The sequence below is a fragment of the Oryx dammah genome, unplaced genomic scaffold (assembly GCF_014754425.2).
Source record: "Oryx dammah isolate SB20612 unplaced genomic scaffold, SCBI_Odam_1.1 HiC_scaffold_10, whole genome shotgun sequence".
Classification (NCBI taxonomy): domain Eukaryota; kingdom Metazoa; phylum Chordata; class Mammalia; order Artiodactyla; family Bovidae; genus Oryx; species Oryx dammah.
Window position 1 is genome coordinate 23,450,381 of NW_024070194.1, and position 25,266 is coordinate 23,475,646.

Here is a 25,266-nt window from a genome sequence, read left to right on the forward strand (position 1 = left end):
GTTAAACAACACCTATTGAACCATGGTAGTATTTCTGTAGATATTCAAGACTTACAACAAGATATATTAAAAGCTTTTAATAAACATCTCGATGTAATTACTGGATCAGATTTTCTTGATAAGTTGCTGATAATCTTTCTTCTCTTAATCCCTTAAAAAGATCAAAACAATTGGATATGGAATTGCTCTGGTTATGGGAATGCTATTAATTATATGTTTGTGTTTCTGCATAGTCTGGAGAAGAACAATCAAGAGACAATGAAACCAACAACCGCAACTAGTGTTTCTCACCATTTCTCATCGTGTGGAAAATCAAAAAGGGGGAGACGTAGGAGACAGGAAGAATAGAAGAAAAGCAGACCCCGGCGAGGGCCACAGAAGGAATTTATAATTATTGATAAATTGGATGCTTTAAGGCATGGGACTCTTGGAACAAGTCCAGAGGGAACCGTTCATAATCTTGAAAACAAGATATGATCCTGGGGGCGGGAAACCAACCCCAGACTGTTTCCCTACTGGCCTCTCAGAGTAACGTGTTTTTCGTATCTGGAGGAAATCTATAGATAAGAATATTAGTCTTAGTTACTGATTTGTTATTGATTACTCTTTCTTGTTTACCCAAAGGTTAATGATCACTTAGGCCCTGAAGGGCACATGAATTATTGCTTAACCCCCTGCACCATTCCTTCCTTCACGGCTGCGAGTATAATAAAGCTGGCATGGATTCAGTTTTAGCACCTTCACCTTGGAGCGGTGTTGGTCCCCTGATCCTCACCTTTCACTGGACAACATGTTGTGTCCTTTCTCATTCTCCCGTCTGCATCACGCTTTCGGAAACCCTGCTTGAAGAGCCGGACTCAACAGACTACAAAGAAAGCCGAGCGCTGAAGAATTGATTCTTTCGAACTGTGGTGTTGGAGTAGACTCTTGAGAGTCCCTTGGACTGCAAGGAGATCCAACCAGTCCATCCTAAAAGAAATCAGTTCTGAATGTTCATTGGAAGGACTGATGCTGAAGCCAATACTTTGGCCACCTGATGCAAAGAACTGACTCGTTGGAAAAGACCCTGATGCTGGGAAAGATTGAAGGTGGGAGGAGAAGGGGAGGACAGAGGATGAGATGGTTGGATGGCATCACTGACTCAATGGGTAGGAGTTTGAGTAAACTCCGAGAGTTGGTGATGGACGCGAAGGCCTGGCGTGCTGCAGTCCATGGGTCGCAAAGAGTCGGACACGACTGAGCAACTGAACTGAACTGAATATTTACTGAGCATTTATGATTGCTAGGCTCTTTACATGCTTCATCTCACTCATCTCTTACAATATCCCATGGCACATGTACTTTCATTATCATTTCCAATTTACAGGTGAGAGAAACTGAAGTTAAAGAGATTAAATAACTTCTCCAGGGAGCTCCTCGCTCATAAGTGGAAAACTCCATTCTAGTGACGTTCAGAGGCCAGGCAGAGGAGTTAGACATTACCACCTAACACAATTATTCTGTAGGGACCAGGTCCCTGAACAGTGAGCTCCACGAGCAAGCCCCAGGTGGAAAACTTCACGCCCTGCCGCTACCTCCCCGCCCCGGTCCCGGGTTCCCTCCCTTACCCAGTCCTTTGCCACATCCACTCTCTGTGGCACGAGCATTAACCCCGCCCACTCCTGCCGCCCCGCCCCCAGGTCTGCTCCTGCCCACTGCCCCGCCCGGTTCCCAGATGCCTCTCCCCTCTCCCCGCCCCAGTTTGGGGCCTTGTCACTCAGTGGCCCCGCCCCTTGCCCCGCCCCAACCCGCTGCCCTGCCCCGCCCATCGCCCTGCCGCGCCCTCCCTGAAGCCTATCCGATCTGGGAGCTGAGCGTCTAGGACCCACCTCGCAGACCCGGCGACTCCTCCTCCAGGGCCTGCTTCGGCTTGTCTCGCCTCAGACCCGGCGCTGGAAGTAGGGCGCTGGGTGTGATCCGAGGACTGGAGGCTGGCTGGGTCACGGGGGCCACGGCCACCTTCATCCCCACAAGTGGCCTTGCCAGGCTCCTCACTGGCGCGAGTCCTGAGGGACCCTCTGAGGAGAGGAAACGGGCGCTTGCGGTCACCCCTCAGCCTCAGTGTCTCCCTCTGAGCCTCGGGCCTTCAACTCTGAGGAATCGTGTGTGGAGGAAGCCCTAGACGTCCGTGTCCTTGATGCTCGTTGTCTTTTCCTCACACCCCTACTCCCCACGCAACCCCAGCGCCTTCCATTCCTCTCCCCTCCTTCCTTCTCTCTCCCACCCCCTCCCCCGTGGCTCTTACCCCACCTCCCCCGAGCGTCCACTTTCTGCCCCTTCATCCTGCCCTAAAGCTCCCCTTCATCCACCGCCCTCACTCCTCACCAGGGACCCCTTCCCACGAATTAAGCCCACTCCCTGGCTTCTACTACCATGTTTTAATACTATCCTTCGCTTTACGTTGGGCTTCCCTGGTCGCTGGGACAGTGAAGAATCTGCCTGCAATGCGGGAGACCCGGGTTCAATCCCTGCGTTGGGAAGATGCCCTGGAGAAGGAAATGGCAACCCATGCCAGTGTTCTTGCCTGGAACATTCCATAGGCCGAGGAGCCTGGCGGGCTACAGTCCATGGAGTCGTAAAGAGTCGGACACGACTGAGTGACTAACACTTTTCTTTCCCTAGCTATAGGTTGCATGAACTCAAATCAACCTACAAATAACTCTCAGGACATTGGGACTTTTGTGAGGGATTTGGGCCGGGGCGGGGGAGGGGTGGATTTTGTGGGGGATGGGGGATTGGAGGCTCGAGAAAATCAGTGTCTCAGGAATACTAAATCACAGGTTTATTTTTTTCTTAAAGTTTACTAATAATCATACATGTGGGAGCAGTTGAAAAGGACAAACTGGAATTTATTCCAAGATACCAAACACACAGATTAAAAAGAAAGACAGTGGAACCAAGGCAGACAAAGGTCATACACGTTAAAATCTTTGCCCCACCCATTGAGAAATGTGGTTTGGTAGATTGCATAATCACATTTATTGGGTCCAATGATTTGATTCTTGCGGTGAAAATGGCATTGATCACCTAAGTTTTTGATTCTGGGGCTGATTTTGTTTTCGTATTTATTTTGGTTCAGTTTTCCCTTTTATTGGAACTTTAAGTAAGAAGCAAAAGGGTGCTTTTCTAGTGGCAGGTTAAGATTACTTATATGTAAGCAATAACTTGATTCTTTGTAAGTCATTCAAGGTGTCCTGACATTCCTTTGCTAATAATGGAGCCTTATGATGTTACTGAGAATAGTACAGTTTGTAGAAATGTGCATAAATTTTTTACCTTTAAGTGAACGTTTTCTTTTACCATTCTTATTTCAAAACATTCAAATCCGATTCTTTTTTGTTCTTCTCTTCTGATTCTTTTTCTATAGTCTCTTGTTTTCTTAATTTTTCTACTTTATGGTCCTTTGGATTTCCATTATTTTAACTTCATAAATTAATACATCATTGAGTAAACCGTAGTATCTTAAAGAAAACAAAGGAATTCAATACCTGGATATAAATCAATGATCTGACACTTTCCAAACTCAAGTTTTAGAAAAGTGGTTACCTGTGTTTGCTTTTCTTAGTTTTTTCCACCTTGTGTTATTCTGTTGTTTTCCCCTATTTCCATTTCCTGTTTTTTTTCCCCCAGTCTTCCTTCTCTATTTATTTGACCACGTGTGTGTGCTAAGTTGCTTGTCCGACTCTTTGTGACCCTATGGACTATAGCCTATAGCCTGCCAGGCTCCTCTGTCTGTGGGATTCTCCAGGCAAGAATACTGGACTGGGTTGCCATGCCCTCCTCCAGGGTATCTTCCTGCCCCAGGGATTGAACCTACATCTCTTATGCCTCCTGCATTGCAGGCGGGTTCTTTATCACTTGAGCCACCTGGGAAGCCTGTTATTTGATTATGCTGCTGCTGCTGCTAAGCTGCTTCAGTCCTGTTCGACTCTTTGCAACCCTATGGACTGTAGCCTGCCAAGCTCTTGGAATTCAAATCCTTTATATAGTATATGTAAAATGTAAGAAATGCTCAGTGATCAGAATACATTTAAACCAGGTGTTATACACAGTTTATTAATAGAGTTCTGTCATTAGTTTATAGTTTTGTATTTTAAAGCAGTTTCTTTTTACAAGAAAGTAATTTGAATTGAGTAATCTATTAGAAGTTAATATGTTATAGAATTAATGAGAAATGGTTTTGCTTACTGTAAAATAGCACTAAAAGTATTTTATATTCAAATTTAAATATCTTTTCATATTCTCTCTAGTTCATTAAATATTACTAAGGAATACAGGCAACATGTTCTACACACATGTGCTTATGAGTAAGCGAGGGCCATTGGCCAAAATCTGGCTTGCAGCTCACTGGGAGAAGAAACTCACAAAGGCCCATGTATTTGAATGTAATCTAGAGATAACCATTGAAAAAATTCTTTCTCCTAAGGTATGTTATTGATTAAAATTATAGGATGTATTTACTTTGACTTATGGAGAGGAAAGGAATTAAAAGACATTATACCATGCAATGTATTTCCTAGGAAGTTTTACTACTCAAATGGTCTTCTTTTTTTAAAATTCCTAAGCATTTATCATCTGAAAATAAACATATATTGGTTTCTGTTGGTAATTAACTTTTTAATATGTTTATCATAAATAGATTGGATCCTGAAGGATAAAGGCCATGCTTTATAACTATTTTGTGATTGTTTCTTATTCGCTAACAAAATATTATATACATAGTAGGTACCAAGTGAATATTTCTTAGAAAAATAATGAGTGAATGAATAGGGAGAGTAGAAGGAAAGGAGGATTGAGTATAAATTAAAATATATGTGAAAACTTCATTAAACAAAGCACTATATTCATTATAAAACAGTTACAAGTTACTAGAATTTGCATTAAAATATTTTAATATTTGTATTGGTTAGGTATTTTTCTTCTTAGGATGAATTATGGATTATATATTCAATATATAATATATTCAATTATATATTGAAAACTTACCATGTGCCAGGCACTGGGCTAGACTTTAATTTTTTTTAGTTTGCTTAACCTCAGTGAATGTGGTATTTAAGAGCATGAACTTCTGAGTTGGTCAAATTTAATTTCTGCTCCATCGCTTAATAGTTTTGTTACTTAGGCATGCTGTTTATCACATCAGAGTCTCAGTTTTTTCTTCTGTAAATAAAGGTTATTGTCAAATAAACTGATGTATAAAAAGCTCTTAGGATAACTCCTGGCACAAAACAAATGTATAATAAATTGTAGTCATTATTAGTAAATTGAAGTTCAGGAAGGTTAAATGACTTAGCCTCAGCAATTGAGCCAAGGCTTGAACCTAAGTCTGCCTGACTGCAAAGTTTATGTTGTTTTCATAAAATCAACAATAACATATTTCATTTAAATGCCACATTAGATTATCTTCACTGAATAAAAATGTTAATCATTTTACAAGGTGAGGTAAAAGTTAAATGATTTACTTTAAATAAGAATACAAAATATCTGCTTTTTAAAGAGAAGAAATTCTTATGATTTTATAATTTTCAAAGAACAGAGTTTATAAATCTAATTTTTAATGTTCTAATACTTTAAAAATTATTGAAAGGTGAAAATTGCACTGCGAACTTCAGGACACCTTCTTTTGGGAGTTGTTCGAATCTATAATAGGAAGGCAAAATATCTTTTGGCAGATTGCAGTGAAGCCTTGCTTAAAATGCAGATGACATTTCGCCCAGGTATAAGTGCGATATTGATTTGTCTCACCTGTTTTTTTTCCCTTTTGCATTTTTAGTTTGGGTGGGCTCTATTAATTGTTGATACTCTATAATTCCAGGGTGGGTATAATGAATGGAAAACTTCCTTTTGACTGAAACTTAGTTTCCATGGTTAAGAGCAAATTATTCCTTGCTCTTTTACTGTGTTTGCGGCAAGAGGTTATACTTTCAAAAACTTGAAATGTTCTTGCATATTTACATAAGAAATATATTTAAAGCTACCACAGTTGTGTAAGAGATATATTAAAGCTACCACAGTTGTATAAGAAACTCTGATATTCAGTTTTAATGGGTTTCTTTGTTTGCCATATCTGTTTTTGCCTTTATGAGATAAATTAGAAATAATGTATTGATAGAACCTAGGTATCAATAATTGTCATTGTTTTCAGAATTCTGAAGACTCTTAAATAGCACACTATTTATTAAATATTATAGACAATCTCTAGGCATTCCAAAGTGCTCGAGATTTATATGTGTCATACATAGAATGTCTTCAACTTTTAATTTAATTTTAATTTTACGACTTTCATCCTTTTCCACCTTGTACTATGTTTATTTAAGTACAGACCTTGCCTCGCACCAGTCTGCAAGCTCCTTGAAGGCAATATCTTTGTGATATTTATTTTCTGAATCACTTATAGTACTTGTGTCAGTCCCATGTAAATAGTGTTCCCTCAATTAGTATTAGTGAATCAAGATTGACAAGGTTTGTTTTTTTTTCTTTATTTAAAATATTTGTAGAACCTCTAGATAGAGTTATAATCATATCAAATGTGGTTCACTTATATATTCCATAAATATTTATTGAGCTCATACTTTGTGTGAAACACTATGTTAGGTTCTGGTGTACAAAGACAAGACAGTGTCCCTTTTGGCATAGTGAGGAAATCAGATAATGAAAAAGATATTTTTAAAATTATTATAATATTATAGATTGTGCTATGAAGGAATATAAAGAGTACTACCACAGAAAATAACAGACATGTATTTTAGTTAGGCAAGTTGGGAAAAGCATTTCTGAGTAGATAGAATTTAACCTTAGACTTGAAGAATGAGAAGTATCCAGCCATATAAGACATCCCTAAAGGAATAGCATTCTGGGCAGAGGGAACTGCATGAACAAAGCTCTTGTAGTAAAGTGCTTGACTCATTCAAAGAGCAAAAAGACCAGTACGTTTGGAGTGGAGTAACGCAAAGTGTTGTTAGATCATGCCTATAGATTTTGTAGGGGTGCAGGGCCCTGTTTAGAAATTTAAGTTTTATTTAAGTGCACTAGGGAAGTCACTGAGTCATTTTGAGGGTGATCTGACCTAATTACATATTTAATATATCACTCTGGCCGTTTTGTAGAGAATGAACTGAAGAGGGGTAGAAGCAGATACAGAGAAATGAGTTAGGAGACTAAACAGTCCAGTGAGAGAAAGTAGAGATTTAGTTTATTGAATGTGGGGTTTTTTTGGTTTCATTTTTTTTTTAATCGTTTTCAGGATTGGTTGACCTTCCAAAGGAGAGTTTTGAAGCGGCATACAGCTCTATCACATTGCCCGAAGAATTTCATGATTTTGACACCCAGACTATGAAGTAAATTATTTTATTTCTTTTCCTTCAATTTGATTTTCCTGGTAATTTATTATTTACATTTTCAGATTTCATGAACACAAATAGAACATAGTTAATAGCTGAATTACTCATGTAGTTGACAAAGACTTAAATTTAGTGTGAAATTTCAAAGTAGAACACCAAAAATGTATCATTATGTTTGCTGAATATAGTTTGTAATATTAACAGTACAGTCATTCATTCAATATTTGTTAAGTACCTTCCATATGCCAAGCACTGTTATAGGCACTGAGGAGGAAACAATGAATAAAACACTGTTCCTGGTTACATGAATCTCATGTTTTAGCTGGGGAGAGACAGATAATAAAACAAACAAGTAAATACGCAATATACTAGGAGATGATCAACATTATGGAGAGAAATAGAAAATAAAGTATCAGAAAGGTCAAGAAAGTCTTTACTGATAAGCTCTGAACAGAAACCTGAAAGAAATGAAGGAACAAATTATTCAGTAATGTGGGAAAGAAAGTTCCACATGAATCAAATGAAAAAACTCTAAGGCGGAGCATGTTGGATCTGTTCAAAGAACAGCAAGGAGGCAAGTGAGTCTGGAGTGGAGTAAATGAAAGGCCCAAGTGGTAGGATATGAGGTCAGAGAGGGGTGCAGATAAGAGAGGGTGTTGTAGGCTATAACAAGGACTTTTACTCAGATGGGGAGCACAGGAGGGTTTTGAACAGATTAAGTGACTGGGTCTGACTTGACTTCAACATGCTTCCCTCTGGCTACTTACTATAAGGGGGAAAGGGAGGAAGCAGAGAGCCTGTGAAAAAATTATTGCAGTAAGAAATTAGATAAGAGATGGCAGTCTCTGTGATCAGCTTTTAGTCTTCATTTTACCCAGATGGTGTTTGCTAAAGATTGGATATGGCTTTAAGAGAAAGAGAGAAGTGAGGTTGACTGTATGATTTCTGGTATGAGAATGGAGTTATCCCTTTAATAAAATTAGGATAACTAGAGAATGGCAAGCTTAAAGGGGCAAGGAAAAGGAAAGTAAATTAGGTTTTGGACATAAGTTTTGAGAGGACTGTTACACATCCAAGAGAGCAGGTAGGTAGTTGAATATGTGGGTCTGAAATTCAGGAAAGATGTTTGATGGGATATATAAATTTGATGGTATATATAAATTTGAGAGTTATGAATATTGATAGCTTACGGTGAACAGTGTCAGATTCGTGATCTCCGAAGAAGAAGATTTAACTTCTGGGATCAGGGACCAGGTTTGATCACTCAAGAGCTTTTGTATAGCAGAGTTTTATTAACGTGAAAAGGGACAGAGAAACCTTCTGACATAGACATCAAAAGGGGGCCGAGAATGCCCCACTCACTAGTCTTCAGAAAGGGAATTATATACTTTTTAATTAGTTATTACAATAAATCATAAGAATGTCTCAAGTTTGTGAAAATTTTACCAGACCCACTCCCACAATTTACACTTTAGGATAACAGGATTAGAATTTAACAATAGAAATATCCTACCAGACCCACTTCCATAATTTACATTTTAAGATATCAGGATTAGTAAGAAGATTTTCAGGAAGGAAAAACTGTCCTCAAGCAGGATACATTGTTGTTATATAATCCCTCCTGCTGCTGCTAAGTCGCTTCAGTCATGTCCGACTCTGTGCTAACCCATAAACGGCAGCCTGCCAGGCTCCCCAGTCCCTGGGATTCTCCAGGCAAGAACACTGGAGTGGGTTGCCATTTCCTTCTCCAATGCATGAAAGTGAAAAGTGAAAGGGAAATCGCTCAGTCGTGTCCGACTCTTAGCGACCCCATGGACTGCAGCCTACCAGGCTCCTCCATCCATGGGATTTTCCAGGCAAGAGTACTGGAGTGGGGTGCCATTGCCTTCTCTGATATAATTCCTAGTACAGAGTTTAAACTGAGTTGATGTGTAATCATCAGTTCCCTGCTTAAAGAAAAAAACATTTTATGTGACTAAGACTAAGGAATGTAGAGAAAAAAAGTTTGTCCTTTCCTTCTCCTTGAGAGTTCCAAACCCCTATCTACTCCTTGAGAGCCTCAGACCCCTTTCTCCTCCTCGGGGAACCCGGACTTCTTATCAACCTGCCTAGGAATTGACTCTCTCAATATGTGGATGGAACTTTAACCATAAGTCATAAGAGATCCCTAAAGGAATTAGTGTAGATTTTAAAGAGAGGGGAAGGAAGGAGAGAAAGTGGGGGGATGAGAGCAATTTGAAGACTGAACATTGAGTCATTCCTATTAGTTAATAGTCTGGGAGATGAGGAAGAACTAATAAAGGAAATGGAAAAGGAGCAACTAATGAGGCAGGAAGAAAATCAAGATACACTAGTGTAGCAGAGGTCAGTAGTTATTGCAGAGGTCAAGAGGAGAACTTGTTCCATGAGGGAGGGAGTGAACATCTATTTCAAATGCTGTTGATTATGGTGAGCAAAATAAGGACTGAGAATTGCTGGTTGGATTTGACAACCTGAAGATGATATGCATGTATAATAAACTAATGTTTATAAGTAATACTATTGAGCAAATTCTCCTTTATTTTTGTAATAAAACCTGTTTTTTAATGGATTTTGTTTGTTTTTCAGTATATGCAGAATCACTGTGTTCTATTCACGTTTCCCTCAATCTTGTATTTCTCCATAGTGCTATTGATGTTTCAGAATGCTCTATTCAGAACCAAAGCAAACCAGAAGAAATCACACTTAGAGAAGATTATGGCAATGATCTACTTTTTCATGCTGGAAGCTTTGGTGAGAATATTTGAGAAATTAAAACTACAAGTCATAATCAGTTATATTTTCATCTTTGTTGTATAAATAAAACACTGCCAAAGCTATTTCTATGCCAGTAGAACTATCTGTAGAATGAATTTTTGATATATAGATTTAATCCCTGCAATGAGTTTATCTTTGCCTTTTTCTACTATAGGTGTCAAATGTCAAGACTCAGACTCAACCTATATTTCCCTTCTCAGTGTACAACCATTTATTGAATATCTACTATATGTCAGATACTGTCACAGGCTGGGCAATACAGAGTTTAAAGAAATACTTCCTGCCTTCAAGGAACTTCAGGCTGGGAGAGAGACATACAAATAAACAGTTGTTACAGTTAACATGTACACAAGGCTTTACATGTGTGCTGCATACAGAGTCTTTTAAATATATTTCTTTTAAATATGATATCAATAACAAGGTTTTAAAATAGCTCGGGAATGAGGAGGAAATACACACTATACATTGATTGGGAAATAGAAACTATTTAATGTATTTTCAAATTGAAGTTATATGGTGTAATTTAACTTTATAGTATTTGTTCTTTTTTTGTGGCATTTACCACTCTCTGACTTATATCATGACATTTATTATATTGGTTTGTATTATTCTGAAAACTCCATGAAGGTAAGATCTGTGTCATATTCATCTTCGATTTTCTTAATGCACAAAGCAGTGAACATAGGAGAAGGAAGGCCTAAACCTGTCTTAGATGGAGGAGGGTGGTCAGGGTAGTAATGCTTAAGCTACATCATAACCTCCACTTTTCATCCTGACTCTTCTTCCATAACTCTTATGATCTATAGCTGTGTTTCTCAAATGAGCTATGGCAAAGGACCAACTTTATACTTTGTCAATTTCTGATCTGTCATGGAGTGATACTTTTAAAAAATATAATAAAATGAATTACTAGAAAAATTAAAAAAATTTTAAATCAACATATAAGCCTCACATTTTTGTTATTAGATCCAGCATATATAAAATTACTCTATGACGTTATGTTAAAACTTTGTAAACATCTATCTCTAATTTGTATATTTACTCTGTGGTGGATCATCACTGTCCACAGACCCTACTTTGAGTAGCACACATCTCTTACTGGCTGTTACCCCAAACCTTGAAATCTAACACACTGGTAGAGTTAATCATAGTTCTTACTGCCTAAGACACTCTATGTACATTTCCCTGTAAATGCTCTTCAGCCCTGAAACTTTAGGATCACTTTTAACTATACTTTCTATAAGCTTCATTCCAGTGTCAATTTTTTTTTTTTTTAGAAAGTTGGACATGTTTCTCAGTCTGTTCCCACATTTTATACATCTGTGCGAAAGAAATTGTCCTTAAATTCCATTTATTTTTCACTTCACATTCCTCTTAAGTGCCTTGGGTCCCTATAACTGATAGACACTTCTGCCTATCTTCAAGGCGCTCTACCAGTTTATCATCATCTTTATTCTATTAACTTTATTTTACCTTACTACAGACTTTTTGCTCCAGTCAAGCAAATGTCTTATCAGTCACCCAATAAAATTTAGTTGTTCTCAGTTCTGTCTTCCTATACAGTTCAAGAAGGTGGGAAGAGTATCTTCAGAGTAGACTGACAGACCTGGGTTTGAATCTGAGCTTCCTCTGTTGATTTGCTGTGTGATATTGGGCAGATCACCTAGCTCATCTGAGCCTTACTGCCCTATTCATAAAATTTGGATATTACTAGCAACATCATAGAGTTATTTCCCTTATTTCCTCCTTCAGTACTTTCTGCCAATAAGGAACTTTTCTCTCCTTCAAACCTAATGTCCTCTAAGAAATGGTTAATATTATTTCATCCTATTATGAATTATAAAATAAGAGTGAAACCAAGATTGTTTCCTTAATTTTTTGGTGTAATCTCAGGTTCTCATGATGCTCAGTGCTCAGAATATAGTACTGTTCATAAATGTTATTGTTGTATTGACCAAGACCAATTTTTCTTTTGGAGGCTATCAAGGTGTACCTGGAAGATGAGAACAATATTTTTAGTTCTTTGGAAAAGTTAATCTCTTTTATTGAGCAAATCTTTAGTCCAGTGCAGTGAAAGTTGCCTTTTTTAGCTCTTTCTTTCTAGAAGAGATGTAGGTCTTCCAGTGATATTTCATGATTTTCTTTATCAATTAGCATTAACGTGGGTTGTTAGATGAACGAAGAGAGGACCAACCTCTAACCTCTAGGATTTCAGACTGCTAGACTCTCATCTCTGAGGTTCAGACTTCTGGACCAAGAGACTCAAACCCAAGAAAGGGAAAGTATATGCATGTACTGATAGTCGATCTGGAAGCAGGTCTGTTTGAAGCAGGGAGTTCATTTTATCTGCTGCCATCAGTGTCTTAGGAATTTTCTGTCATAAGTCTCCATTTTGGCAGAATTCTAACACTGATACGAAGACTATCTTTGCTGGGTTCAGATCCTGGCTCTATCACTTATTAGGGTATGGCTGTGGGCAAGTTATAAAACCTTTCTGTGGATGTTTCCTTGTCTGTAAATGAAGACTGTAATAGTATCCTCTACTACATAATATAATGCACATAATAAGCACTCAGTTTATGTTAGCTTACCAGGTGTTCTTTTTAAAGATTTATTTACTTATTTGGATTTGCCCGGTATTTCAGCGGTAAAGAATCCAGCTGCAATGCAGAAGACGCAGGAGAATCGGGTTTATTCCTTGGGTTGGGAAGATCCCCGGGAGGAGGGCATGGCAACCCCCTCCAGTATTCTTGTCATGAAAATCCCATGGACACAGGAACCTGGAGGGCTGCAGATTCACGGGGTGGCAGAGAGCTGGACGTGCACACATTTACTCATTTATTTATTTTTGGCTGCACTGGGTCTTTGTTGCCATGCACGCTTTCTCTAGTTATAGCAAGCGGGGGCTACTCTTCCTTGAGGTGAACAGGCTTCTCATTGTGATGGCTTCTCTTGTTGTGGAGCACGGGCTCTAGGGAGTACAGGCTTCAGTAGTTGTGGTGCTTGGCCTAGTTGCTGCACAGCATGTGGGATCTTCCTGTAGCAGGGATTGAACCCATGTCCCCAGCACTGGCAGGAAAATTCTTAACCACTGGACCACCAGGGAAGTCCCAGCTGACCATGTTTTGTCTTTCTTATGGCTGTATCTCCAACCCCTAGCATATTGTCTAATACCTAGTCGTTCAATAAATACTAAACAATATTGTAAGCCCATTCTTTAATGTTCTACCTACTTTTCCATTATATAGAAGGCACACATACTCCTTATTTTCCAAACCCTCATTTTGGACTACAGAGAAGGCAATGGCACCCCACTCCAGTACTCTTGCCTGGAAAATGCTATGGACGGAGGAGCCTGGTGGGCTGCAGCCCCTGGGGTCGCACAGAGTCAGACACGACTAAAGTGACTTAGCAACAGCAGCAGCATTTTGGACTAACAAGCAACTGAAGCTCCAATGTCCTTGAAATAATATGAAACAATACTTGATCAAGCAGGATATGACCCCTCTAAAGTAGAATAAATAATTCTACTGCCAATAATAATTTTCTGGGAAGTTATTAAACTGTACCACCACTAAAAACTCAATCCTAGTATTTTGGCAGTTTTTCCTCATTGTATTGGGAAAAGCATTAGACTAGAAATCCGGCCTTTACTGATTAGCAGAATGAAATTACTTGAATAATCCAAATAAGTTTTTCTTTTTTATTGACGTATAGTTGATTTACAGTGTTGTGCCAATCTCTGCTCTATAGCAAAGTGACTCAGTTTTACACATACAGACTTTCGTTGTTTAATTGCTAAGTCGTGTCTGACTCTTTTGCCACCCCACATGGACTGTAGGCTGCCAGGCTCCTCTGTCCGTGGGATTTCTCAGGCAAGAATGCTGGAGTGGGTTGCCATTTCCTTCTCCAGGGGATCTTCCTGACCCACAGATCAAACCTACATCTCCTGCATTGCAGGTGGATTCTTTACCACTGAGCCACCTGGAAGCCCTCATATATATACCTTATTTTTATTTTTTAATATTCTTTTCCATTGTGGTTTAACTCCAGGAGATTGGATGTAGTTCCCTGTGCTGTACAGTAGGACTTTGTTGTTTATCCATTCTAAATGTAATAGTTTGCATCTACCAACCCCAAATACCCAGTCTGTCCCTCTCCTGCTCTCTTCCCTTGGCAACCACAAGTCTGATCTCTGTATCTGTGTTATTTTTGTGTTGTAGGTAGGTTCATTTGAGCCATATTTTAGATTCCACATACAAATGATATCATATGGCATATGTCTTTCTTTTTCTGACTTACTTCACTTAGTATGATAATCTCTAGTTTCATTCATGTTGCTGCAAATGGCATTATTTTGTTCTTTTTTAATGGTTAAGTATTAGGTTGGTGTGAAAGTAATTACAGTTTCGTGTTGTTGAATTTTGCTTTTTGACATTGGCATACATTCTTAAATAAATGTGGTTATGTTATATATCATTTTAATGCTCATTTCTGGCTTTGTGTTTTTTGTTTTTTTTTTTTTTGCTAATGACTTATTACTTGCTGTTTATTTTTTATTTATTTTAGACTAGGGAAATGATGTTAGACAGAAAAAGCAAATTAGAGCAATTTTCTTATTTGAGTTCAAAATGGGTTGTAAATCGGTGGAGACAACTCACAACGTCAACAACATGTTTGGCCTATAAACTGCTAATGAATGTACAGTGCAGTGATGTTCAAGAAGTTTTGCAGAGGAGACGAGATGAGGTGAAGATGGGGAGCATAGAAGCTGGCCATTGGAAGTTGACAGTGACCAATTGAGAGGATGCTGAAGCTGAAGCTCCAATACTTTGGCCACTTGATGCAAAGAGCCGACTCATTGGAAAAGACCCTGATGCGGGAAAAGACTGAGGGAAGGAGAAGAAGGGGACAACAGAGGATGAGATGGTTGGATGGCTTCATCGACTCAATGGACGTGAGTTTGAGCAAACTCTGGGAGATAGTGAAGGACAGGGGAGCCTGGCCGTGCTGCAGTCCATGGGGTCACAAAGAGTTGGACACAACTAAGCAACTTGAACAACAACAATTGAGAGAATCATTGAAGCCGATCCTCATACAGCTATGTGAAAAGTTGCCAAAGAACTCAACATTGACCGTTCTATGGTCACTCAGCATTTGGAGCAAATTGGAAAGGTGAAAACCTCAGTAAGTGGCTACCTCATGAACTTGGTACTTCATGAGCTGACTGAAAATTTAAAAAAAATATTCATTTTGAAGTGTCATCTTCTCTTAGTCTGTGCAACAAGGAACCATTTCTCAATCAGATTGTGACATGTGATGAAAAGTGGATTTTATATGACAACCGGCAATGACTAGCTCAGTGGTTGGACCAAGAAGAAGCTCCAAAGCACTTCCCAAAGTCAAACTTGCACCATAAAAAGGTCATGGCCACTGTTTGGTGGCCTGCTACCACAGCTTTCTGCATCCTAGTGAAACCATGACATCTGAGAAGTATGCTCAGTAAAAAGATGAGATGTACCGAAAACTTCAACACATACAGCCGGCATTGGTCAACAGAAAGGACCCAGTTATTCTCCACAACAATGCCCGACCACATATCACACAACCAATACTTCAAAAGTTGAACAAAACTTTATTAAGCTTTGCCTCATCCACCATATTCACCTGAACTCTTACCAACCAACCACCACTTCTTCAAGCATCTTAACAACTTTTTGCAGGGAAAATGCATCCACAACCAGCAGGAGGCAGAAAATGCTTCCCAAGAGTTTGTCAAATCTCAAAGCACAGATTTTTGTGCACAGTGAGGTTTAAGTGATTTTCCCCAACGTCATGGTGCTAGTAAGTGGCTGAACCAGGGTTCCAAGGAGCATTTTGTAAATATATATTTATTTGGCTCCTCTGGGTCTTAGTTGCAGCATGCAGTATTTAGTTCCCCAGTCAGGGATGGCCCAACCAGGCCCCTTGCATTGTGTCCGTGGAGTCCTAGCTACTGGACCACCAGGAAAGTTCCAGGGAGCCTTTTGGAAGGGTGCTGACAGTGTGTGGGCACTGCCCTGAACCTCCACAATAGCTGTCTGCTTTCATCCCCACAGCACCTCTAGGAAGTTGATATGGTTGTTGAAGCACTTGTCCAAGGTAGGGCAGCTGGAAATGAAAGTCTGAGCTCAGAGTCTCAGGCCACTAAACACCTGCTTACAGATGAGGACACCAGGGCTGCAAGGGGTGGTGGTGATGTGAAGTGAAGTGAAAGTTGCTCAGTCATGTCTGACTCTTTGCGACCCCATGGACTATAGAGTCCATGGAATTCTCCAGGCCAGAATACTGGAGTGGGTAGCCATTCCCCTCTCCAGAGGATCTTTCCGACCCAGGGATCGAACCCAGGTGTCCTGCATTGCAGGCAGAGTCTTTACCATCTGAGCCACCAGGGAAGTCCCCATACAACAACACAAATCAGGCAAAATATATCCCCTCCATCTTGAGCCTCCCTCCCCACCCTCATCCCACTCCTATAGGTCATCACAGAGTGCCAGGCTGGACTCCCTGCGTTATACAACACCTTCTCATTAGCTATCCATTTTACAAATGAAAGTATTTGTTGACTTTTTAATGACAGCCATTCTGACAATGTGAGGTGGTACCTCATTGTAGTTTTGATTTGTATTTCTCTAATAATTAGTGATGTTGAGAATCTTTGTGTGTGCCTACTGGCCATCTGTTTGTCTTCTTTGAATAATTCAAGTAAATTTTTAGATCTCATTTTTCTCATCTATAAAATGAGAGGAGCTATACAAGATGATATCTAAATTCTAGCTTCTAACCCTAAAATTTTGTTTCTATGACTAACTCAGTATTAATCATATGTATTTATTTAGGGGAGGAATCTGAAATTCTCAGAAGACATAGCTTATTTGATGACAGCATATTGCTGAGTTCCAGTGGTCTTTTACTTGAACATAGTTCTGGAAGCCCCATTGGAGAAAAATCTCTGTTCTGTGGCAGTGGAGATGGATTTGGAGATGAAGGAGCTGCAGGAGAAATGATTGGTATGCTCTCTGGTCATAAAGAAACTAGATATTTGTTTCAGTCAAAGTACTATAACAAACTGGAAGATTTATTCCAACAAACAGAAATTTCAGATATGCTTCTGTGTCATATAGATTAAAATATTTTTTACCTAAGTTTTCAAAGTCTATAGTATATTTAAACATTTAGGCTAGATCTAAGTAAATAGCCATCTTTGACACATTTATTATATAGGTTGCAAAATACATTTATCATATAGGTTCTTATTTTTCTTTTTACAAATTTCTAGTTTCTAGAGAGAAAGAAGTGAGGTTAGTGTACTCCTCACAAAATATACTAGATTATATACTAGAAACATTTTCTTTAGCAAAAATTGTGGGACAGCTATTCTAAAGGATCTGTCTAGCATTTTATATTATTATTTTATTATGATATTACTGTAAAGTAATCATAGAAATAGGGTAGACAAAACTGGGAAGTCTGAATGTACCTAATTATAATGATATTGACCTTTATATATCAAATCTTTTTTTAATTATCTAATCTACAATAAAAGGCTGGTTATGACAAACTTGAAATTTGAAATTTGAAATTTGAAAACTATGAAAAATAGTGGCTCTACCTTAGATCTCTACTAAAGGAGTTGAAAACTTTTATTTCTTGATTTGAAGTCTAAACATGGCTTTGTAACAAGGTTACTATCTTGATAGTTTAGTAAATATTTTGTGACATTAAACACTTAAAAATACATGTTTAATAAAGGAAAGGAAATTAAATATATAGAATTTTATGTCCTACTGCATGAAATGTTGTAGTCTAGGTTGTTGTTTAGTCGCTCAGTCATGTCTGACTCTTTTGTGACCCCATGGACTATAGCCCACCAGGCTCCTCTGTCCATAGGATTTCCCAGGCAAGAATACTGGAGTTTGTTAACATTTCCTTCTCCAAGGGAGCGTCCCAATCCAGGGATCAAACCCACATCTCCTGTATTGGCAGGTGGATTCTTTACCATTTGAGCCATCAGTGAAGCCCCATGGTAATCCATATAACCAATCAAATATAATTATGTAGGGTTCACTCTTTTTTATATCCCTTGACAACTCGTTGCATACTAAGTTTTCAAGTGTTTAGTGAACAAATGACAGATTCAGCTCTGTATAAGAAAAGTGTTTATTTTGTTTTCAAGACAATCTACTGCAAGATGATCAGAATATCCTGTTAGAAGAAATGCATTTAAATACAGAAATTTCTCTGCTTCCTGAGTCTCCTAATACTGTAGTGGGTATGTAGGAATTTTCTTTTCTGTAGAAAGTGAATAGATATTAATATTCAAATTAAGCCTCAAAAACTTCTAGGTTTAAGGAGCAGTATAGTTTAGTGAAAGATATTAAAGAGTATTGTCCCTCAAACTCTTAGCATGACTTAGATAATAGAGCATAGAAAATTAAGTTTTGAGAAAAGTACAATGATGAGTGTTTAATCAGGATTGGGTTTATTTTTTATGAGAGCATATTTAAATACTCTGGCAAAATATCCTGCTTTTGAATCATTAAAATAATATGTTACATAGTAAAAGCATCATTAATGTTTGACATTAACATTATTATTAACATTCAGTTCAGTTCAGTTCAGTTCAGTCGCTCAGTCGTGTCCAACTCTTTGCGACCCCATGAATCGCAGCACACCAGGCTTCCCTGTTCACCACCATCTCCCGGAGTTCACCCAGACTCATGTCCATCGAGTCCGTGATGCAATACCACATTAATATTAACATGGCTTGATGATCTACATACAGTTTTATAGAATTCACAAATATGGGGATATTTTCTACTTGAAACTGATTGTGAAAGTACTTCAGATGATTTGAAGTCTTTGTAGTCTGATTTTTCTTAAGAAGTAAAAAATGATTAGCCCCATTTTGATTGTTCACTTTTGGATGTTGCATTTGCTTTCTAACACAGTAGTATAAGTTTAAAATAGTAAAAGAGACGGGCAATAAAAATTTAGTTGTGTACGATTCTTTATGGGTCAACTAATCATTAACAGAATACAATTTTTAATAGACATATTGTTAAATTTATGTCAGTCATTTATTGCGGTTCCTACCACTGTTTTTACTTCTGCCGTGACTGTAGCCTAGCCTTAGATGTCACAGGAGCAAAAGTGGGTGATTAATATCACACTGTGGGTCCCAGACTATATAATCTCTGAACCTCTTCAACTCTATTAAATACATGATTCTAAAACTTCATTTGTGGCTCCAGTTAGCAATATAAATCTACAGTTAATCTTTCACTTTAATTCTCATATAGTCTTCTATTTTGCAATATAATCATTATTTTTTTAATAAACCCTTTTATGGCAATGTTGATGGGTAGAACCAGATAATCCAGAGTGTGTATGTTCACCTGAAAATGAAAAAAAGGATGAAACTACAGTATCAAAAGAAGAGGAAGAATTTACCCTAGACCCAATTGATACTTCAGGTCAGAATCATTCATGTTTTTATTTTTAGCTTTGAGGCACTACTATCTTATTTACCCTGAGATATTTTGATAATTCTTAAAATGTTGTAGGAGGTAGTCAATCTAGTAATAATATTTATAATGCAATAAGGGAAGAATGTGAAGAAAGTTTCAGATGATACTTTTATTATATCCAGTCCTGGTCAAACCATCTATCCAGTTTGGGAAACTGGAAAATTTTAAACTGAGTTCAGTTCCAGTAGTTATTGAGCCATTTATTCTGAGGACAGAAATGAAGACAACATAGTTCCTGCTTTTAAGAAGCTTAAAATCTGACTAGGAAGATAAACATGCAAATGAATTTAAAATAAGACAGAGTAAAAGGATCCAAATAGAGGCACTGGATATGAATCGAATATATCCCTAGATCTTTTGAGCATATCCTAGTTTTAAGTATTATCTTTGATATGAATTTCAGTTTATAAATTCAGGCATGCAAAGAATAAAGCATTCAACTTTTTCTTTACAGAATTCAATTTTAAGCCTCTGTCCCTCTTGGTTTGGCAAGAAATTCAATCTGCATGGCTCCCCTATCTGCCCTGAACCATGTAGTATCAAGTTCTGGGGAGGGGTGCAGTAGGTGGAAGGGAACCTCTGGTCATCAGCCACTCCACCTTGTGATACCCAGTGTCCCAGCCTGCATAGTCTCTGTGGTCATCACACAGCCAGCCTCTTTGGAATCTTGTCATATTCCTAGGATTTTACTGAGACACTTCAGTAAGCAGGTTCCTTCTGGCTCCATCTGATCTCAGAATTCCACCCTTTCCAAGAAATCTAACCATCCCCCAACTGTTGCATCTTCACTAAGGAAAAGCTTGACTTCTGCTTTTTACCTGGCAAAATTAGTTAAAGGAGCAAATCCCATGACTCTAGCTATCTACTTGGAATTTACATATGAATTTCAGTGGGAGAGGGGAAAATGCACTGGACAGATACAAATTAATGTTTCAAAAAGTTATCCTGAAAAATAGATAAGTAAATATTTAATCTATCGGTAATTTTTTTAAAGTTATCCTGTTAGATATTTTAAGAAACTTCAAAACTGAATGATTTCCCTCTCAATGTGCTCCCTGCTCCACAGTTTTCAGTTGTCCACTTACACACTAGCTGTGCAAAAACCTTAAAAGGATAATTTTCAGTAGAAAGAATTTTCTACTGGGATTTTCTTACCAAGGCAACTCTGTAGGGTGTATTATGTTAGACATTTCTTAGATATGCAGTGCCTAGAATATCATTTTACAGAGCTGTACAACCTATCACATTTGTACATATTGCTTATATTTAGATATTGCTGAAAAAAGAAAAAGCAAAAACAGAAAATTGCTCATAGATCCAGTCAAGGAGATCAGTAGCAAAATTATGCACAAACAGCTTACTTCCTTTACGGACACACTCATGGTTTTGGAACTTGCACCTCCTACCCAAAGATTGATGATGTGGAAGCAAAAGGGAGGAGCAGATATACTTCTGTCAACTGCTGCCCAGGATTTGACTCATGCTGAACTGAAAATGGTAACAGTTCCCATATTTCTACATGGGTGCAATGTTTGGTGATAAATAAATACATATTTAAATTCATATATGCAACAACTTAAACCCGTGAAAAAATACCCCCTTACTTTTGAATTAATTTGCTCGATGTATGTACATGAATTATAGTTTTTACTTTTTAGCATATGTGCTTGTATTTTGTTGAATTGCTTTACTTGTACAAAAAATGAGAAAAAGTGTATATTTTTACAGTTGTTTACAAAATGCTTTGTGTCCTCTGGCTTTAAACTTGGAAGAAAATTGATACAGAAGGAGTCAGTAAGGAAAGAAATGGGAAGTGAAAACATATTAGGTGAGACATCCTAATTCTGTTGGTGTTGAAGGGAATGCTGTAGAAACAAAAATGTGATTTTACATTTCAAAATAAAGATGGGACCTAATTCCATATTCCCAAATGTAAATGCTCTTAGAAGAATGCTGCTACTGCTACTGCTAAGTCACTTCAGTCGTGTCTGACTCTGTGTGACCCCATAGATGGCAGCCCACCAGGCTTCCCTGTCCCTGGGATTCTCCAGGCAAGAACACTGGAGTGGGTTGCCATTTCCTTCTCCAATGCATGAAAGTGAAAAGTGAAAGTGAAGTCGCTCAGTCGTGTCCGACCCTCAGCGACCTCATGGACTGCAGCCTTCCAGGCTCTTCCTTCCATGGGATTTTCCAGGCAAGAGTACTGGAGTGGGGTGCCATTGCCTTCTCCGAATACTTGAACTTAAAAGAAACTGTTAAATCAGCATTGCATTTTCCTATGTGCAGATTATTTTTTGTCCAACAAACCACCTTAAAAAGATGAAGTATATATACTATGTGGGCTATTCTTAATCTCACTCTTTCCCACCTCCCCTACCCTCGTAGGCAGTACTCACAAGCCTTTGATAAAGAAAATTTTTATATCTAGTAGGATAATACATCACTTTAAGACAATTAACCTGAGAAATCACTTGATAAGAATAGCATTTAAACAATACAGTTAACCTGGGACATAGACATTTCTATCCCCCAGAAAAGACATGAAATATTAATAATTATTATTGTGACTATTATAAAGGAATAATAAAACCAACTGATTATTATGGTGAGTGAACTCCTGCTTCCTGGAGGCATTAAAATCTGCTGAACAATATACCAAGATGGGCTTGAACTATCCATGTGGTCTTGCGAGTTGAATGCGTGGGAGCGAGCGTGGAGGAGATAGTTGGTGGAACATGGCAGTAGAGGTGATAAAGAGGCAGATGAGGGGAAAGGGAAAATAAATATGTGAGACTTGGGGTGCTACAAGAAAGCTTGTGCATCCTTAAATTCGTGGATTCTAAGTTGTCTGTCAAAACTTTTCTTTTGTAAAAGCCATATTCCTGTTTTAAGTTTGAAAGATACTTTGGTGAAATCTTTTTTACTTCCTTAACAATTCAGAGACCTCTGTGATGGAAGAGCCAAATTTCCTGCAAGAATTAAGTCAACCTAAAACTTGGAAGGAAGTGACTGATGGATCAAAATGTAGTTCTCATGAGGATACCAATAAAAACGTTAACTCTGATGTAAGCTAATCAAAGAGAATCATAAAAATATTATCTTCCTGACATATATAGTGAAAGAAAATTGAGACTCTGGTATATCTTCTTACATTTATAATTTATATTGCATTTTATGTTATTCTATATCTTCCTAAGTATGCAGCAATACTACAGGGTAATATGTAATTTCCATCCAAAACAGTTTTTCTAGAAGTTTAAGATATTATAGTAAATCACAAGATAAGTAGTTTCATACTGAAATAGAATTTTGCATGGTACACTGAATAAATTATTATACCTGAACCTGGTCATATGCTGAGGCCTCACATTCAATATATCAAGGAATCCTTAAAAACTCTAGACAATACACCTATTACAAAGAAATATGCCCATGTTTTCCTTCTATTCATAAATTCACCCTCCTACCTCCTTGAATAATACGTGTTAGATCCACCTGATGGTCTTGAATCTGAAGTGAAAGTGAAAGTCACTCATTCATGTCCAACTCTTTGAGACCCCATCGACTATATAGTCCATGGAATTCTGCAGGTCAGAATACTAGAGTGGGTAGCCATTCTCTTCTCCAGGGGATCTTCCCAACCCAGGGATCAAACCCAGATCTCCCACACTGCAGGCAGCTTCTTTACCAGCTGAGCCATCAGGGAAGCCCAAGAAGACTGGAATGGATAGTCTATCTCTTCTTCATGGGATCTTCCTGACCCAAGAATCGAACTGGGATCTCCTGCATTGCAGGTGGATTCTTAACCAGCTGAGCTACCAGGGAAGCCCAGTCTTGAATCTGAAAGAATATCTAAAGATCCATCACCAATAAAATTATTTAATTTCTATTTGAAAAACATAGTTATTAAAAATATAGTTTTAAACAATGTGCTTTCCAGTATTTTCCCAATGTCACTTTCAGTTCAGTTCAGTCACTCAGTCATGTCCGACTCTTTGCCACCCCATGGACTGCAGCATGCCAGGCTTCCCTGTCCATCACCAACTCCCAGAGTTTGCTCAAACTCATGTCCATTGAGTTGGTGATGCCATCCAACCCTGTCATCCTCTGTCGTCCCCTTCTCCTCCAGCCTTCAATCTTTCCAAGCATCAGGGTCTTTTCCAGTGAGTCAGTTCTTCACATCAGGTGGCCAAAGTATTGGAGTTTCAGCTTCAGCATCAGTCCTTCCAATAAATATTCAGGACTGATTTCCTTTAGGATTGACTAGTTGGATCTCCTTGCAGTCCAAGGGACCCTCAAGAGTTTTTTCCAACACCACAGTTAAAAAGCATCAATTTTTCAGTGCTCAGCTTTCTTTATAGTCCAACTCTCACATCTATACATGACTACTGGAAAAACCATAGCTTTAACAACAAAGACAGACCTTTGTTGGCAAAGTAATATCTCTGCTTGTTAATATGATGTCTAGGTTGGTCATAGCTTTTCTTCCAAGGGGCAAGCGTCTTTTAATTTCATGGCTGCAGCCACCATAGGCAGTGATTTTGGAGCCCAAGAAAATAAAGTCTGTCACTGTTTCCATTGTTTCCCCATCTATTTGCCATGAAGTGATGGGACCAGATGTCATGATCTTCATTTCTGAGTACTGAGTTTTAAGCGAGCTTTTTCACTCTCCTCTTTCACTTTCCTCAAGAGTCTCTTTAGGTCTTTGCTTTCTGCCATAAGGGTGGAGTCATCTGCATATCTGAGGTTATTGATATTTCTCCCAGCAATCTTGATTCCCGCTTGTGCTTCATCCAGCCCAGCATTTCACATGATGCATAGAAGTTAAATAAGCAGAGTGACAATATACAGCCTTGATATACACCTTTCCAAGTTTGGAACCAGTCTGCTGTTCCATGTCCAGTTCTAACTGTTGCTTCTTGACTTGCATACAGATTTTTCAGGAAGCAGGTAAGATGGTCTGGTATTCCCATCTCTTGAAGAATTTTCCACAGTTTGTTGTGATCTACACAGTCAAAGGCTTTGGCATAGTCAATAAAGCAGAAGTAGATGTTTTTCTGATATTTTCCTGCTTTTTCGATGATCCGACGGATGTTGGCAATTTGATATCTGGTTCCTCTGTCTCTTCTAAATCCAGCTTTACCACCTGGAAGTTCTCAGTTCACATACTGTTGAGGCCTGGCTTGGAGAATTTTGAGCATTACTTTGCTAGCGTGTGAGATGAGTGCAATTGCGTGGTAGTTTGAATATTCTTTAGCATTGCCTTTCTTTGGGATTGGAATGAAAACCGACCTTTTTCCAGTCCTGTGGCCACTGCTGAGTTTTCCAAATTTCCTGGCATATTGAGTGCAACACTTTTACAGTATCTTCTTTTAGAATTTGAAATAGCTCAACTGGAATTCCATCACCTCCACTAGCTTTGTTCTTAGTGATGCTTCCTAAGACCCAGTTGACTTTGCATTCCAGGGTGTCTGGCCCTAGGTGAGTGATCACACCATTGTGATTATCTTGGTCATGAACAT

At 38.5% G+C, this 25,266-nt stretch overlaps 1 protein-coding gene across 2 annotated transcripts in view; it reads left to right on the forward strand.

Annotated features, from left to right (window-relative positions):
- Positions 1 to 3,971: 3,971 nt before the first annotated feature.
- RAD21L1 (RAD21 cohesin complex component like 1) overlaps positions 3,972 to 25,266 on the forward strand; it is a 35,808-nt gene continuing 14,513 nt past the window's right edge. For both annotated transcript variants that reach the window (XM_040247649.1, XM_040247650.1), the window contains exons 1-10: positions 3,972 to 4,465; positions 5,627 to 5,756; positions 7,283 to 7,376; positions 10,045 to 10,151; positions 17,054 to 17,224; positions 18,391 to 18,486; positions 19,583 to 19,690; positions 21,015 to 21,241; positions 21,473 to 21,572; positions 22,685 to 22,809. In XM_040247649.1, the coding sequence (XP_040103583.1) occupies positions 4,322 to 4,465; positions 5,627 to 5,756; positions 7,283 to 7,376; positions 10,045 to 10,151; positions 17,054 to 17,224; positions 18,391 to 18,486; positions 19,583 to 19,690; positions 21,015 to 21,241; positions 21,473 to 21,572; positions 22,685 to 22,809 (1,302 nt within the window). In that variant the 5' untranslated portion in view covers positions 3,972 to 4,321. The remainder of the gene's footprint in view (positions 4,466 to 5,626; positions 5,757 to 7,282; positions 7,377 to 10,044; positions 10,152 to 17,053; positions 17,225 to 18,390; positions 18,487 to 19,582; positions 19,691 to 21,014; positions 21,242 to 21,472; positions 21,573 to 22,684; positions 22,810 to 25,266) is intronic.